Here is a 17,610-nt window from a genome sequence, read left to right on the forward strand (position 1 = left end):
ATCATCATGGGACCTCTCTTGCCAGTATCAAAATATAAGAATAGGTTTTACCCTTCCTGGCAATAAAACAGCTGTGTTAAGATGTTAAAACACCAAACTGAAACCTTTTGCAAGGAATCATGTCTGCATTAGCCACATATACTTGTGATGAACATGCAAAAAAAACATGCTCTGATAGTATATGCATTGTCTTTCAAACTGATTGGTCCACATCAGAGACAGCTTCTATTTAGGATTTATATAGCGACCTTTCCATCTCGTGTGCAGATGCAAGGGGGATTATCACATCGCAGGATCGTGAGTTGGCTACAGATCGGAGAGGCATTCATTCAGCAGTGAAGTTAACCATGGTTGATGATAATTAGGCACTAGGTTTCAAGGAATGTAAAATAACAACTTCAGTACGAGTCCTTGTATGGAATCCCAGAAGGAGCGATTTGAGAGGGAAGAGTAGAACGAGGGGAGGAGTGTATTAGAGACGACTGCAGAGTCATTGAGGCGCCCCAGGTATCCATGGTCTATTTTTAAACATTTTGTTTTTATATTCTTAGCTCTTTCGGTAAAGTCACGTTGAAGGGAAGCAATAAAATAATAAAATCTATATTTTATGTGTTATGGTCGAAATGTCGTGAGAATTTTTATTGCTTTATATACATTTTATTATTTCATTGTTTCCCTTCAACGTGACTTTACCGAAAGAGCTAAGAATATGAATTACTGCAGTCACGAAAGCTTTAAATCAAAATTTTGTTTTTATTTAACGAGGTAAAGGCCACCGAGCTACGTAGCTCTCTCTCAGAGGCCACCTGGCCACAAATGATAGCTGAACGAAGTGGCGTGTCACGTGGATATTTACAGCAGCCAAATCATCTAAACACGTGTTTCTAAATGTGGCGGAACCCCGGAGAACAATGCACGCGACCACGGGGAGAACGTGCAAACTCCAAATATACAGCAGGCGTCTGGGTCGAGATCGAACCCATGTCCTCCTGTTATACCAGGGGAAGCCGATAACATATCGCCATCGCAGCGCCATTAACATCTCGTCTGAAGAGAGGTCATTTTAGTGGAATGGCTCCGGCAGAAACAAGATTGTACTCGGTCATGGACGCCATGGATGAGCGGCGCTTTTGGAGAGGTGCCAGAAGATGACCCTTAACATCATTAACATCTCGTCTGAAGAGAGGTCATTTTAGTGGAATGGCTCCGGCAGAAACAAGATTGTACCCGGTCATGGACGCCATGGATGAGAGGCGCTTTTGGAGAGGTGCCAGAAGATGACCCTCCCTGTAACTTTTCCAAGGAAGGGGAGGTTCGAGGTGGAGAAGAAGTGTGTCGGGATGTTTGGGTAGAGTGGGTGTGTCGTTCAGCATGTGACTGAACCGGTTTTATTACTGTAAACTTTGTGATATTATTTACAGCAGTGGTTCTTAACCTCTACCGCAGCCTGCGGTAGAGGTTAACCTGGGGTACGTGCACCCCAGGTTAAGAACCACTGATTTACAGCATACATATTGGCTTTAAGTGTTTTCATATTATTTAATCAGAATGTATCATGATACTATTATTGGACAAGGAATACTTTGCACAATACAGGATTACCATTACCTGCATATACTGTAGTATATGTGAATACAATAACATGCTATATCTAACATGTTCCCACCACTGTGTGGCGATGATGGACAGCATCAGCAGCATGTTTCATATGAATTGGCCCGTGCAACACGCAGGCAAGCACTCACGAGTGAATTCAATGAGCCTATCCCAGAAACGACCTTTATTTTCTACAGCACAATATGATCACAAGAGACTACAGCATTTGCAATCACATCGACAAGTTATGAGCATAGCAAACAGCAAAAATGCTGCATTGGCACCAGCAAGCCATTATAATCAAAATACCATTAATCCAGTTCTATTATATGCATGAACACTTCATGAAATTACGGGTTTATGCATCATACCGGATCTGATTTACTTTACATGGGGGTTCCTTGGGTCTTCGTTTACTCCAATGGTCTAAATAATTGTACGAAACATCCCAATTAGAATCCCACAAAAGGTTTTGGCATTCAGAGTGCTGTGTAAAATAATTACGATATGTATACACCTTGTGTATATTCTTATCAAATTCCCATAATGAAATTTAAGCAATTATAGCTATCAGATTTCCTTTCACATATTGGCCTTTCACGTGAGATAATTCTGTGCAAATTAAGAGTGCAGTTTAGTGGTTGTGTGGTCCAGTGTTTCTGGAAAATAGATGTAGTTATGTAAACTGAGAAAATCCTGTAATATCGCTCATGTTTAATTGCACAACATTTGTGATTATTTGCATGTGATTAATAGCAACCATATCAAAACCTAAAACCAGTTCTGGAATGATACTTAAACAACCCCGTCTTCAGCAATTCATGCCTTTGTTAGTTTAAGTAAAATGTTGGATCCTTGGATTTATCACACATCTCGATGTGGATATGGGAGGTGATTCCAGGGTAAACCCTCTGCACGTTCAGCAGATACCCAATCGGCTGGCCAATGTCAACGGTGCCGGTATAGCGGTCAGCATGGATGTATACAATTTTAATGCAGAACGCTGCGTACACACAATACAAGAGACAAACACCGAACATGTTACTATTGGAATGTAAATATAATTTTTAAATACATTGTGATCAGTTCAAACTCAAATTGTCAAACAATAGGGCAATAGGCATTATCGTGTATGAACCTGCACCTTTACACACAATAGATGTTCCGCAGCACAAAATCATACATTTATTTTTTCAAGCTGCAAAGTTATTTAATATTTTTTTTTGTTCAGTTACAACTTGGCATTCACTGGTTGGTCTACATACTGATACAATGTCTTGTTTCTGATATTAATCGTTCTTCCATCACTGCTGGTCAATAAATCCCAAGTGGAAGACAATTTACTTCATAGACCCGGACATATCTTTCTCAGGCCCCAACGATTGCAAGATCGTGGGGCTGTATCCTCTCTGTTTATCGACCCACACTCATTTGTTTGTGTATTGCATGGCATGGACATGCGTATAGTGGGATCACATTGTAATGATGTTGACATAATGCATCAAGGTTTAATAGGCTAAACATTCATCATGTTAGGCTATATACTGCAAGAACATGTAAATAAACATGTACAATCATTGAATAGCATCGTGCAAAATGGGATTAATCATGACAAGTGTGTAACATTACCAGCATTGGAAAGTTTCACTCCGTCATTGATGGCATTGTTTTTCTTGTAGGCCCTGGCCAAACCCTTCAGTTCCCCTTTGAATGGTGCATTCACTCTGCGTCCATCAAGGCAAATTATATCCACTCCCATGTGCTTGCCATGTGGACTGTATCCAATGAAAAATAGGTAATTTTCACATATTAAAATACATATACGGTACATATATTGTTCCTATCATGGCTATATCTCAATCAAATAAAATATGCCCAGTGTCGCAATATTGTTATCAAGCGCGGTTCGTCCACTAGGGGCGAGAAATTATTTTTATCATAAAAAAAACTTTTCTATGAATTGTTTTGTCTTAAAAAATGAATATGATTCTTTCAACGACAGGCCCACCTAGTGGAAGTGTCACGACCCGCCACTGATTGTTATGATGCTTATCTCTGTGGAGGACCTGAATCCCTGATGTCTGTTGGGTTGAGATCAGTGTCTCCAAGGAGCAACCACTCTCGACTTCCTACCAATACAGTACGTGGTTAATGTATTAACCTTGGAGGGTAGCTGAGTGAAGTCAACCCTCGAAATGAACAGGCACTCTCTGCGTTCTGAAAACTTTAAGTGATATGTTAAGAATGCCAGCTGACCAAATCATATTCGAATTGGTTCCATCAAATAAGATGATTTCAATCTGGCCTTCCCATGCCTCCGTTAAAATGTGACGTGTATTTGTTGTTTTCAGTTACAAAGCCATTGAAAATAACGGCAGTGGGTGTTTTATCAACAGTTTTTCAATGATGTAAAAATGAAACCTGTTTGCTTCATCTTCATAAAGGTGAGACATTTACCTATGCGATGGTAAATGACCTATGGCTAAGTGTGTGCTGCAATGTAAAATGACCCGTAAAATGAATACAGTAAAACCTCATGAAGCCTGAATTCGGGGTAAGCCAGAAAGGACACCAAAACAAATGCATCAATAAAAGCACCAAAAACTCCGACTGGAATACGGTTCGCACACTTAAGCTGTAAAGAAACATGCCAATCTTGTGTGGGTAATGAGAGATGCACGTATTGTGTAAGACACTCTTGTAATACAGTCATTACAATTTAAGTCTACATGAGTACTGGAATAGTCATTCTACAGCTACGAGAATACATTTACTCAGAGCCGTGAAATACAATGATTGTCCTCCACTCAACACCAATGCATGCCTACATAAAATTAAATCAGGTTCTAGCATCGGATCAGTGTTACTTAACACCATGTCTGCTTGCACTAATTTCACAATAATGGTTTGTGTACTTCAAGACTGTCATCTGCATATTTATTCAGACAATTAACTACTACTTGAGAAAAACTCTGTCTCTCAAAATAGTTACACACAGTATAATAATAAACCAAAATATTGCTGAAGATAGAACAAGAGGAGAGGGCATTACTTGGGATGTTGAATAACATTTTACAACAATAATTTGCAACAATAATTTTTAATTGCACAAAACAGCCAATTTTCTCCAGCAAATTTGGAACAGATGGACTGGACCGTTCCAGTCACCAGAAGTAAAGATTTTGCCTCGCGTAGTCTCGATCTGAGCGAATGAAGACTCTTACCGAGGGGACCTGTAGTGTCCACACCCAAATTTACCCTCGCAGCCTCTCACGACATTCACCACGTGGCCATGACAGAAGGGCTTCCATTTTGCTGTACAGTATCATAACACAACGTACAGTGTATGTTTAGGTATATATGGACACATTAAGAACATGTTATCAACGTTTGCTTGTTTGTTGCAATTTCTCATAAAATCCCAGCGTTCCATTTGTCCGTCAACTAAATTATGAGAGCCTTTCAGAAGGCCTCAATCAAAACGTGGGGGTAAAAAGTTGATCCAACAGGTTTACAACATATTCTTGGTTCTTTCGGTAGTCACGTAGAAGGGAAATAATAAAATAATAAAAATTTAAAATAAAATTCTCACGACGTTTTGGCCACAACGCAAGCAGCCGTCCTCAGGTGAAGAACAGAGCTATCTTTCCGACAACTCTGTTCTTTCCGCCAGCTCTGTTCATCACCTGAGGATGGCTGCTTGCGTTGTGGCCGAAATGTCGTGATAATTTTGTTTATTTTTATTTTATTATTTCCCTTCTACGTGACTTTACCGAAAGAACCAAGAATATCAATCCCTGCAGTCACGAAAGCTTTAAATCGAGGTTTACAACAATTGTCAACCCCCCCCTAAAATTGTTATTATTTTGTAGGCATATATGCCTACACACCCTACGTACAATGAGTCAGTAGTATCTGTATACATGGGGCGGGGGAAAGAAGACGACATCAGTAGGGGTGACGGGCGAGGCGCGAAGCGCTCAACAAGAATTTGAGATATGTTTTATACATGATGACTCGGAGGCAGATCTTCATGTAGGGGCTTGCGCCAGTTGTTTTATTTAAGACCTTTCTTCACACGCGACTCCGTGTACTGCACACTCACTGCCTACACTCCACACCCCAGGGGAAAGGTACTGGGGAGGTCCCTAGCACACCCGCAGGCTACCCTAGGCTGGTGCCAATTTCCCCCTACCCCGGGGTCCCATCGCTCCCCCAGGGGAAGGGTACTGGGGAGGTCCCTAGCACACCCACAGGCTACTCTAGCCTGGTGCCAATTTCCCTCTACTCCGGGGTCCCATCGCTCCCCCAGGGGAAGGGTACTGGGGAGGTCCCTAGCACACCCACAGGCTACCCTAACCTGGTGCCAATTTCTCCCTACCCCGGGGTCCCATCGCTCCCCCGGGGGAAGGTTACTAGGGAGGTCCCTAGCACACCCACAGGCTACCCTAGCCTGGTGCCAATTTCCCCCTACCCTGGGTCCCGACTTCCACCCTTCACGTTCCTGGACGCTCCAGACGACCCTGAACACGTGACGGGTTCCAGCTTAAATCCCCCAGGGGAACATGATGTAACCGTCCCGCCCCCTGTGCATGACGTCACTATCCATAACGTCATCGTACCAGAGGGCGAACGTGACACTACGTCACTAACTACTACTACTCTACACATATAACGTTATTCAAAAAATGACTCGTGTCTCTATAATCAATATGAGGATGGGTCTTTGAGGCAGATGCTAGGGTTTTCATGGCAAGACAAGATTAAGCAATGCAGAAGTCCAGAAAAGAACACGGCAGCTAAGAGTTAGAGATATGATAAAGAAAAAAACGCCCATGGTGGGTGTGTGCTATATGGGGAAGGAGGGCATTGGAATGGTCTCCACGGGTCCCGTGACCAAGGGAAGACAAAAGTCCAGATGGTGAAACATTGTTGGAAACATCTTGGAGCTCGTGTGTCTGTGCATTCAGCTGCATGATCTGGTTGAGTGTAGAAGCCATGATGACATCTGGATATTGATCTGCACTTTAAATAATAAACTAACTAGTGTAGTAATGTACAGTACACGGAAAGTGGAAGAAAGGTAAAAAGCAAAGAGAACACTTTCTCTAAAACCACAAAAGACGAAATGAAGAACAAGACATGAAAAGGGACGACAATGCCAACCCAAAGTTGGAATTTACAAAAGGTTTTGGGAAAAGAAGAAATGCAACTCAATATTTAAAGACATCGGAACATAATTCTAGATTTTAAGCTTTCGTGACTGCAAGGATTCATACTCTTTGGTTTTATTCGGTAAAGTCGCGTAGGTAAAATAAAATAAAAGAAACAATTAAATCACGACGTTTCGGAGGCAACACAAGCGTCCGTCTTCAGGTGGAAGTCACAGTAGAATATCTGTGTCATGACTATATGCACAACAGCAAAAAGGGGTTAGTGTTACTTCACGTGGCTATCCATTTCATTTTAATAGGTCCCTTTCAGACTGATCGATTAGCTGCTCGTTTTACTTAGTGTTGTGTGGAATGCAAGAATGCAGGCTTGTGGATACTCACGGACGCAGCATTGACAGTTGTCTCGTCCACTGCATAATCTTTTGACATATATGCCATCGCATTTGTCACCAATGTACTGACACTTTCCACCAACACTGGAACACTTTTCACTATACTCTTGGCATGCTGTCAAAATCCCCCAGCAACAACATACATGTTAAAACAGAATTGCATTCAATCATCCATGCTACTGAATAGCAATGTATTGTATATTCAGTATTTTTAGTCCTAGTTTACACAAGAGAAACTGAGATTTTTTTTCCGTACAACACGTCATGTTAAAATAAAGCTTTAAAGTTCTCACATTAACATCATGCTAATCCCTCACATTATACATAGCCACTTCCGTGCCCTCGTTTAGGAGGCCGCTCTCCTATCTTACAGTTACATGCTAATTTCTCACATTAACATCACTAGCCCCGGCCATTTTTTTTTATAACCCTTGAGTAACACCCATTTCAAACCTTTTAAAACAGTCTGCCTCAGCAGCAGACCATGCTTTTCCCACCTGATGATAGACGCTTGTGTTGCGCCCAAAGCGTCGTGATTTATTTTATTTTATACCTACGTGACTTTACCAAAAGAACCAAAGAGCATTTTATACCTTTCATTGAAAAGAATGGCGTTGCATAAAATTGTAACCTAGGCGACTTAAACATTCCCGATAGTTTACAATGTATCCATCAGCATAGACTGTAAATTTGACAAAGTATATATTTCGAAATTAGATATTACCGTTACAAAAAATATGCAATAAATATTTTTGAAAGCCAAAATAATGTTAATCGCTTATTATAATTTAAAAAAACGCCAAATATCAAAAGGACCTCATAACTCTGAAAATTACCAGTGGCGACCTCTGAAGTGCTTTCCTCTTCTAAAATACCATCTATTCAAATTAGCTTTTGCGACGTGTCCCTCCAAACTGCTGCCCCACGTTTGTACTGGAATGCCCTCGCCTCTCTACTTAGACTTGACACTCTACCCTTCCCTCTGCCTCCATCATTTAAAATCACTCCTGGCTCAGAATGCACACAGCTCGGCTGCTGCGCTGTACTGAACCCGCTTGCTGCGGCACCATTCCCGTGGTGTTTGATTTTCTCGCTCAATCGAGTTCGCCTCGCCTCGCACACATCTCCTCTTCAACCCTTCATTCCCTCGTCTTTGTTTTTTTTTGCAATATGCCTGTTTATTTTGTTAATAATGTTATTTTGTCATCCTTAAAGCGCTCTTTTTGCCTCTACCTCTGACGAGTTCTGCTTCGTTGTTGCCTCTTCCTCTTTACGGATCGCTGTGATGTTGTTTACTCTTTGGTTCTATTCGGTAAAGTCACGTAGGTAAAAAATAAAACAACAAAAATCACGACGTTTCGGCCACAGCACAAGCGGCCTTCATCAGGTGAAGGGATCAGGAGTGAGACACAGCCACGCTCAGACCGCGGACCTTTAAGCTGTGTGCGAGGAAACAAGGTGCCTTGACAAAGGAATTAGCATAAAAATTAGCATTTGATTGGCCGACTTAGCATAGAGGTGGTGTATGTGTGGGTGTACTTGCCGTTTGGCGCGGTAGGGGGAGGGGGTGTTTACCTATTGATGGTGTGAAAAGGGAATTTTTAAGAGCTGTGAAAAATATACTGTACCATTGAAAATTAGTTTAATGTTTAGTTCGATTTAGAACATCTTTCCAGTGGTTGCTTAATTTGAAACTATCTTCTCTGTTGAAATTGTGTCTGTGTTTGTAGATCTGAATTGCCTCGTGAACAAATCTCTGATGAAAACCCGTGGGTTTGCAAAGAACCTTGGTATCGGAGAAAATTATATCGTAATCACCCACAGCGTTGTAACAGTGATCAGCCACGGCAGAAGAATTCGTTTTGCCGTGTTTCAAATCTGATTTGTGCTCGCGAATTCGGTCAGAGACATGTCGCTTTGTCTCCCCGATATAGCAATCACCGCAGGTACAACTCAATTTGTAAACCCCGGGGTACTGTACGTCAGGAATGACATCCTTCACGAGGCATTTCGTTGGTGATTACAACCAGCTTCATCAGGCGATTTGCCAGAATTTGCCAGAGTTGTGAAGAAGTCTTCCGGTTTCCGGCCTGAACTAGTAACTAATTAGCATGCTTTGTTAACGTGACAAACCTTACAAATTGGCTGTCAGGTGGTGGTGGGTTTAACGACACATGTATAGTCACACCATCTAACCCCCTCCCCCAAAAAAACCTTTTATTACGAATAACATTGGTCGAGGAAGCCGACTACGTGTTAAGCTTCCAGATTCATACCTGTCAACCCATACGGTTTACCCGTATTCTTGAGACAGGGATATTGAGTTTTCAGGTCCATATGACATACAGACATTTCCATCCGGGCAAAACTATGTTTTGTCTATTTGTTTGTGTTTCTCCCTAATGATGGGACTTTGCAGGATGAACGTAGAGATTTATAAGGGCACGAGGTGGAGGGAGTAAAGGGAAGCGAGGGAATATAGCCGAGGATGACATAGGCCAAAAATTTAATCACAACCGTTGAGAGTTTTCATGTTACTTGAAGATCGAGATTTGAGAGGTGCCAGTTTGTCGAACGGAGGTCAGCTTCAAGCTGATGAGCGCAGACACCTGGGTTGGGTGAAGGGGATAAGATGGAGAGGGATTTGGCCAGTAGATGCTCAACGGTTGGAAAATTGATGCTTCTTAGAATGTGTGAATAGAGGGTAGTTTTCATTACGATAGGCCTGGGTCATTGTAGCAAAATGACGATAAGGTGGTGGCCAGAATAGGGTACTTGGAAGGACTGGATCGAAGAGAGGCTATGGCCCGGTTCAGGTTCAGTCAAGATATCATGTGGTCTCTCAGTGCCTGGGGAAGATACTCGGATTGGACCAGTTTTTGCAAATTGTAAAGTTGTGGCAAGATTAATTTGCCTGAAGACAGCTGTCAGTGGTGGTTGAATTCGATTTTGGTTGGATAATTTTTCAAGTTTAGTGGAAAAATTCTACTCAGTATTTTTATGGCGTAGAAAAAAAATGTCCGATGAATAAAACCATTGTTCAGATAAAAGAGGAAGTGCCGTCTGTCACACTTGAAGAAGCAATGTCTTTCACAATATCAAGTGAAACTTGAACAAAGAGATCCGCTGAAATGTTTGCAAATAAATTAAATACCATTTTGCTGTCACGTGATCCAAATCTGTTGCATCAGAGTAGATTTGTCACGTTTAAATAGTGTACGAAAATACTGTACCTGTTTTCTAATTTACATTGAATATACTGATAAATGTGTGACGTACAATTGATTATTCACTCTTATCATTTCAGACCAAACTATTAGCTGCTCATTTCATTTAGTGTGGTGTCTAAATGAATACAGATTTAAGGTACTCACGGATGCAGCACTGACAGTGACCCGGGCCAGGGCACTTCTTATCGACGTATGTGCCTCTGCACTCCTCACCACTGTACTGACACGTTCCGTTACTTTTCGTACAGTTGATACTTTGTTGGCATGCTGTTAGCACAGTAAAAGTATTAAAACAGAATGACGTGCGATCTTACATGCTACGAAACAGCTTTCTATGTTGGTCTATTGCCTTCTCACACTGCCTTAAAGGAAAACAAACACAATTGGCAACATTTTGGGCAATGATCTTTCTGCATAGCAGATAGACTAGACAGATAGAGTCGATAAGAGTTGGAGACTGCTTTTTATATATGGGGTCTGATGTATAGTTACCTATTAGCAGCTACTCAGCAACAGTCAAAACCTTCAATAACCAAACATGTATTACTAATTAAACTAATTTGCATTCAGAGTACAATAAAAATGGTAATGAAACATTCCATTGTGAGTAACTATATTGCATTAAGGGCAATAAAACACTTAGCATCAAGCTCTGAATGATGCATTCCAGAGCAAAATTTCCATTTCAATAGGATTACAGTCCCTCTCTATAAATGTTAGGATCAAAGGCACTTTTAAAAGTTACAAATTCCTGAACCTTGTAAGCAGGGTGCAGGAACTAAAAACGTCGGTTTTCATAGCCAATACAATAATACATATTTGTAGTTTCATGCCAAATTCTTATCATTAGTGTTGATTCATAATCAACGTTTTTGGGTTAGATCGCATTATTTATAAATGTGTCGTAACCCTCCACCACCCGACACGGCCAATCAGCAAAAAAGTGTCATGTTGACAAGAGACAAAATAGTTCACTACTTTAGCCCACTGCTGTGTTGAAGAGTGAATCCACAACATTTACAGTTTTTGAATGTGACGTTTCGCTGGCAATTACATCCAGCATCATCGGGCAATTTGCCAGAATGGTGAAGCCCTCACTTGCTCCCGTTCTTAAATAGAGCAGCAGGGTGACGTCATCATTTAACTCAGGTGCGAAGATTTCAGGCGGGGTGGGGGGGTATTGTAATTATATAATAGATTGGTAACCAGTCAATTGTTATGATTAGTAATGAGTTGTAATGTGTTATTGTAATTACATGCTACGTTAGTAATCAGTTAATTAGTATGTGTTTCTCCTATAAGAAATTGTAATTTGTATTATTTAATAATACGCTTCCAGGCCGCACTAAGCCTGTAGCTGTCAGAGCGATTAAAGTTATTTCTATTTCTCTCAATTTCAATGGATTCTCGAATTAGTCTTTGCCAGTGGAGGGTTACGACAAAATTATAAATAACTCAATCTAACCCAAAAACGTTTATTATTAATAATATTGATCGCGAAAGCCTACGTGTTAAACTGATTAGTGTTGATGTCATTCGGTTTAATGTATTTTTTCATAAACTAATCCAAAAACAAATATGGATCGCGGTAGAGGAATTTATGGGAGACAAGTTAAAAACGATTATCTTTTTTGATTGTGCTGTCCACTTTCACTGGCACATTTATTGTAATGTAAACAAATGTGCGCTTCAATCGGAGCTTACACCAATTGAAGCACACGTTGGATTACATAGAGGGATACAATTAATCTCGCACTCAATAATAATACAACGTGTTAAATGAAGGTCAGGCTTTCATTCAGTCCTGCCGGCTGAACGGTATTCAGTTTGAATAGGAAGGCAGCCTTTCTGTCCTTTTCTGGTCTCATTCCCACCAGAAATCAAGATGCATACAACATGTCACTGAGGCTATAGGCTCCACTTTTAAATCTATCCCTATGAAAGCAGACTTGGAGATACTCACGGGCGCAGCACTGACAGTTGTCTCCTCCAGGGCATTTACCCTTGACGTATCCACCATCGCATGTGTCGCCAGCGTACTGACACTTCCCACCAAGGCTGGAGCACTGTTTACTATACTGTTTGCACCCTGTTAACCCCGCCCCCACCCCCCGAAGCAGCAACACAAATATTAAAACAATTACATTCAATCATCCGTGCTATTAAACACATTCCATTTTGCATCATGCCTTTTTTAGTTTTGGTGTAAAAAAAGAGCAAAATGTAGACAATTTTCCAGGTAAGAACACTTTTTTTTTTATCAAACAATAAACTTTCTTCAAGTTGGCGACTTACATTTTCCCAATTGTTTCCAATGCATCCGTAATAATAATGCAACATTGTGCACACAACATTTCACAGACATAATTGATCGTGGCTCTGAGGCACAGAGCCAAGCCCCGTGTTACTCAAAAGCCAGGCACAAAAAAGGGAGGGCCTTAAGTCTCTTAAAACATAGGTGTAGATTGAACGCTGCTGCGAATATCCATCCAAGAATGGTAGCTTGCCATCTTTCTCCACTTCCATGGTGAATTTGATGGCGGGATGTCTAGAATTCACCATGGAAGTGGAGAAAGATGGCAAGCTACCATTCTTGGATGTTCTGTTTGAGAGGAGACCAGATGGCTCACTGGGGCATTCTGTCTACAGGAAACCCACCCACACAGATTCCTACTTGAAACCTGATTCCCACCACCACCCAGTTCAAAAGAATTATCTCATCAAAACGTTATACCACAGGGCACATTGCATTTCGGACCAACACCACCTGACCAGTGAATTAAAACATGTTCACCTGGCCCTCAAGAGAAATGGATACTCTGACCGTACCATCCGCCAAGCTGTTTCTCCCTCCATACAGAAACAACCACTTGATACTCCGGTCAAAACCATCACACTACCATATATAGCAGGCGTTACTAAAAAGATCTCCAAAATTCTAAACAAACACAAGATCCTGGTCCGGTTCAATATAGTACACAAAATCCGTGACCTGATCCCATCCGTGAAGGATGTCGTTCCTGACTTACAGTACCCCGGGGTTTACAAATTGAGCTGCACTTGTGGTGATTGTTATATCGGGGAGACGAAGCGACATGTCTCTGACCGAATTCGCGAGCACAAATCAGATTTGAAACACGGCAGAACGAATTATTCTGCCGTAGCTGACCACTGTTACAACGCTGTGGGTGATCACGATATAGTTTTCTCCGATACCAAGGTTCTCTGCAAACCCACGGGTTTTTATCAGAGATTTGTCCACAAGGCAATTCAGATTTACAAACACAGACACAATTTCAACTGACAGGATGGTTTCAAATTAAGCAATCATTGGAAAGATGTTCTAAATCAAACCAGACATTAAACTAATTTTCAATGGTACAGTAAAATTTTTTCAAGAAGTGGTATCCCAAACTTTCACAGCTGTTTATTTCTCTCCACTCACTCACTCCACTCACTCACTCCTCTCACTCCACTCACTCACTCCACTCACTCACTCCACTCACTCACGCCACTCACTCACTCCACCCACTCACTCCACTCACTCCACCCACTCACTCCACTCACTCACTCACTCCACTCACTCACTCCACTCACTCACTCACTCCACTCACTCACTCACTCCACTCACTCACTCCACTCACTCACTCCACTCACGCACTCCATTCACTCACTCCACTCACTCACTCCACTCACTCACTCCACTCACTCTACTCCCCCCCCCCCCCACCCGCTGCTGGTCCGTCATGGTCCCCACCCGCTCCTGGTCCATCATGGCCCATGCACCTCCTACGTACATCGTGCTCATTTTTATGCTAATTCCTTTGTCAAGCGTTTTGCTTCCTCCCACACAGCTTAAAGGACACGACCTGGGCTTGGCCGTTTTCACTCAAATGCTGTCCTCATGACAGCACGGTCCCTTCACCTGATGAAGGCCACTTGTGTTGTGGCCGAAACGTTGTGATTTTTGTTATTTTATTTTTTACCTACGTGACTTTACCGAATATAACCAAAGAGTACTTGGAAGGACTGGATCGAAAAGAGGCAATGGCCTGGGTCAGGTTCAGTCAAGATATCAAGTGGTCTCTCAGTGCCTGTGGAAGATACTCGGATTGGACCAGTTTTTGCAAATTGTCAAGTTGTGGCAAGATTAATTTGCCTGGAGACAGCTGTCAGTGGTGGTTGAATTCGATTTTGGTTGGATAATTTTTCAAGTTTAGTGGAAAAATTCTACTCAGTATTTTTATGGCGTAGAAAAAAAATGTCCGATAAATCAAACCATTGTTCAGATAAAGGAGGAAGTGCCGTCTATCACACTTGAAGAAGCAATGTCTTTCACAATATCAAGTGACACTTGAACAAAGAGATCCGCTGAAATGTTTGCAAATAAATTAAATACCATTTTGCTGTCACGTGATCCAAATCTGTTGCATCAGAGTAGATTTGTCACGTTTAAATAGTCTACGAAAATACTGTACCTGTTTTCTAATTTACATTGAATATACTGATAAATGTGTGACATACAATTGATTATTCACTCTCATCATTTCAGACCAAACTATTAGCTGCTCATTTCATTTAGTGTGGTGTCTAAATGAATACAGATTTAAGGTACTCACGGATGCAGCACTGACAGTGACCTGGGCCAGGGCATTTCTTCTCGACGTATGTGCCTCTGCACTCCTCACCAGTGTACTGACACGTTCCGTGACTTTTCGTACAGTTGATACTTTGTTGGCATGCTGTTAGCACAGTAAAAGTATTAAAACAGAATGACATGCGATCTTACATGCTACGAAACAGCTTTCTATGTTGGTCTATTGCCTTCTCACACTGCCTTAAAGAAAAACACACACACACACAATTGGCAACGTTTTGGGCAATGATCTTTCTGCATAGCAGATATACTAGAGTGATAGAGTCGATAAAAGTTGGATACTGCCTTTTATATATGGGGTCTGATGAGAATAAAAAAAATCCTGAACAGTTTGTAATTTTTCATACGTGTAGTGGAGTAGGAAGGTGCGTAGTACAAACAGCGTGATTACATGATCACACAGACAGTACGGGTTATCTTGGGTCAGCCTGTAGCGAAGGCAAATACAGTGCAGGTTATGTTGGGGCAATTAAGCTGGGAGAGCCGTGGACGGCTGTGATTGGTTTGTGCTGTTGCCAGGGCTAGAGTGGCGCCTAAAGGTCTGGAGGAGAAACAGGTGTACGGTCACGCGGAGTGCCGTTGGAACGCGGACTAATTAATTGGGGAGTAATGAGAGCGGGGATAAATTGGGGGGTCGGCAATTGGTTGAAGTTGGAGAGGCCGGAGTGAACAGCGGGGAATTGAAGAATGGAGAGCTTGGAGACAGAGTGATAGCGGAGCTGAAGATGAGAATAGCCAGCAGTGGAGAGAGCGTAGCGATAGCGGAGCTGAAGATGAAGAACAGCCAGCAGTGGCGTGAGCATAGTGACGGTGATAGCGGTGAACGGAGACGAAGCAGTTAGCAGTGGAGTGAGCATAGTGACGGTGATAGCGGTGAACGGAGACGAAGCAGTTAGCACTGGAGTGAGCATTATGATGGTGATAGCGGTGAACATAGACGAAGTATTTAGCAGTGGAGAGAGCATAGCGACGGTGATAGCGGAGAGCGGAGACGAAGAAGTTAGCGGCGGAGTAAGTGAAGTAATCGCGGTGGAGTGGAGAGACAAAGGTGGCGAGCGAGTCGAGTGAAGCACGGCGAGTGAGCCATGGCGACCTGGATACTGTGGAATGTGGAGGACATGCTGAGAGTTGTAAATAAAGCAGTGTTCGGAGAAAGACAGAAGTTGTCCGAGTGAAATCGAACACTACATACTGAGCAACAGTCAAAACCTTCAATAACCAAACATGTATTACTAATTAAACTAATTTGCATTCAGAGTATATTAAAAATGGTAATGAAACATTGCATTGTGAGTAACTATATTGCATTAAGGTCAATAAAACATTTAGCATAAAGCTCTGAATGATGCATTCCCGAGAAAAAATTTCATTTCAATAGTTTTACAGTGCCTCTCAATAAATGTGAGGATCAAAGGCACTTTTAAAGGTTACAAATTCCTGAACCTTGTAAGCAGGGTGCAGGAACTAAACACAATGATACATATTTGTAGTTTCATGCCAAATTCTTATCGTTGGTGTCATTCGGTTTAATGTATTTTTTCATAAACTAATCCAAAACCAAATATGGATCGCGGTAGAGGAATTTATGGGAGACAAGTTAAAAACGATTATCTTTTTAGATTGTGCTGTCCACTTTCACTGGTAAATTAATTGTAATGTAAACAAATGTGTGCTTCAATCGGAGGTTAAACCAATTGAAACACACGTTGGATTACATAGATACAATTAATATCGCACTCAATAATAATACCATGTGTTAAATGAAGGTCAGGCTTTCATTCAGTCCTGCCGGCCGAACGGTATTCAGTTTGAATAGGAAGGCAGCCTCTCTGTCCTTCTCTGCACTCATTCCCACCAGTAATCAAGACACATACAACATGTCACTGAGGCTATTGGCTCCACTTCTAAATCTATAGCCATGAATGCAGACTTGGAGATACTCACGGGCGCAGCACTGGCAGTGTTTTTTTCCAGGGCACTTCTTGCTGATGTACATTCCTTTGCACTTCTTGCCAGTGTACTGACACGTTCCATTACTTCTCATACAGTTGATACTTTGTTGGCATGCTGTTAGCACAGTAAAAGTATTAATACAGAATGACGTGCGATCTTACATGCTACGAAACAGCTTTCTATGTTGGTCTATTGCCTTCTCACACTGCCTTAAAGGAAAACAAACACAATAGGCAACATTTTGGGCAATGATCTTTCTGCATAGCAGATAGACTAGACAGATAGAGTCGATAAGAGTTGGAGACTGCTTTTTATATATGGGGTCTGATGAGAATAAAAAAAATCCTGAACAATTCGTAATTTTACATACGAATAGTTACCTATTAGCAGCTACTGAGCAACAGTCAAAACCTTCAATAACCAAAAATGTATTACTAATTAAACTAATTTGCATTCAGAGTACAATAAAAATGGTAATGAAACATTCCATTGTGAGTAACTATATTGCATTAAGGTCAATAAAACATTTAACATAAAGCTTTGAATGATGCTTTCCTGAGCAAAATTTCCATTTCAACAGGATTACAGTCCCTCTCTATAAATGTTAG

At 41.5% G+C, this 17,610-nt stretch overlaps 1 protein-coding gene across 1 annotated transcript; it reads right to left on the reverse strand.

The window, feature by feature from the left end:
- Positions 1 to 1,641: 1,641 nt before the first annotated feature.
- Positions 1,642 to 17,275, reverse strand: LOC116942815 (uncharacterized). The gene is made up of 8 exons (XM_032955125.2): positions 16,994 to 17,275; positions 15,012 to 15,134; positions 12,356 to 12,481; positions 10,537 to 10,659; positions 7,152 to 7,277; positions 4,821 to 4,911; positions 3,226 to 3,371; positions 1,642 to 2,599 (listed from the first exon to the last, which is right to left on the reverse strand). Exons 1-8 carry the CDS (start codon positions 17,091 to 17,093, stop codon positions 2,427 to 2,429), a joined length of 1,008 nt encoding a protein of 335 aa, XP_032811016.1. The 5' UTR covers positions 17,094 to 17,275; the 3' UTR covers positions 1,642 to 2,426.
- Between the last annotated feature and the right edge of the window lie 335 nt (positions 17,276 to 17,610).

This window comes from Petromyzon marinus, chromosome 16, assembly GCF_048934315.1.
Source record: "Petromyzon marinus isolate PM22_M1 ecotype Great Lakes invasive population chromosome 16, UKy_Petmar_22M1.pri1.0, whole genome shotgun sequence".
In the NCBI taxonomy this organism is placed as follows: Eukaryota; Metazoa; Chordata; class Hyperoartia; order Petromyzontiformes; family Petromyzontidae; genus Petromyzon; species Petromyzon marinus.

Excerpts from the sequence above, each read along its gene's own strand:
- LOC116942815 (XM_032955125.2), bottom strand. The coding sequence starts at position 17,093 with ATGAGAAGTAATGGAACGTGTCAGTACACTGGCAAGAAGTGCAAAGGA. Across the intron at positions 10,660-12,355 it reads CAACTGTCAGTGCTGCGCCC|CATGCCAACAAAGTATCAAC; the intron begins GTGAGTATCTCC and ends CTGTGCTAACAG. Across the intron at positions 4,912-7,151 it reads CAACTGTCAATGCTGCGTCC|CAAAATGGAAGCCCTTCTGT; the intron begins GTGAGTATCCAC and ends GATACTGTACAG.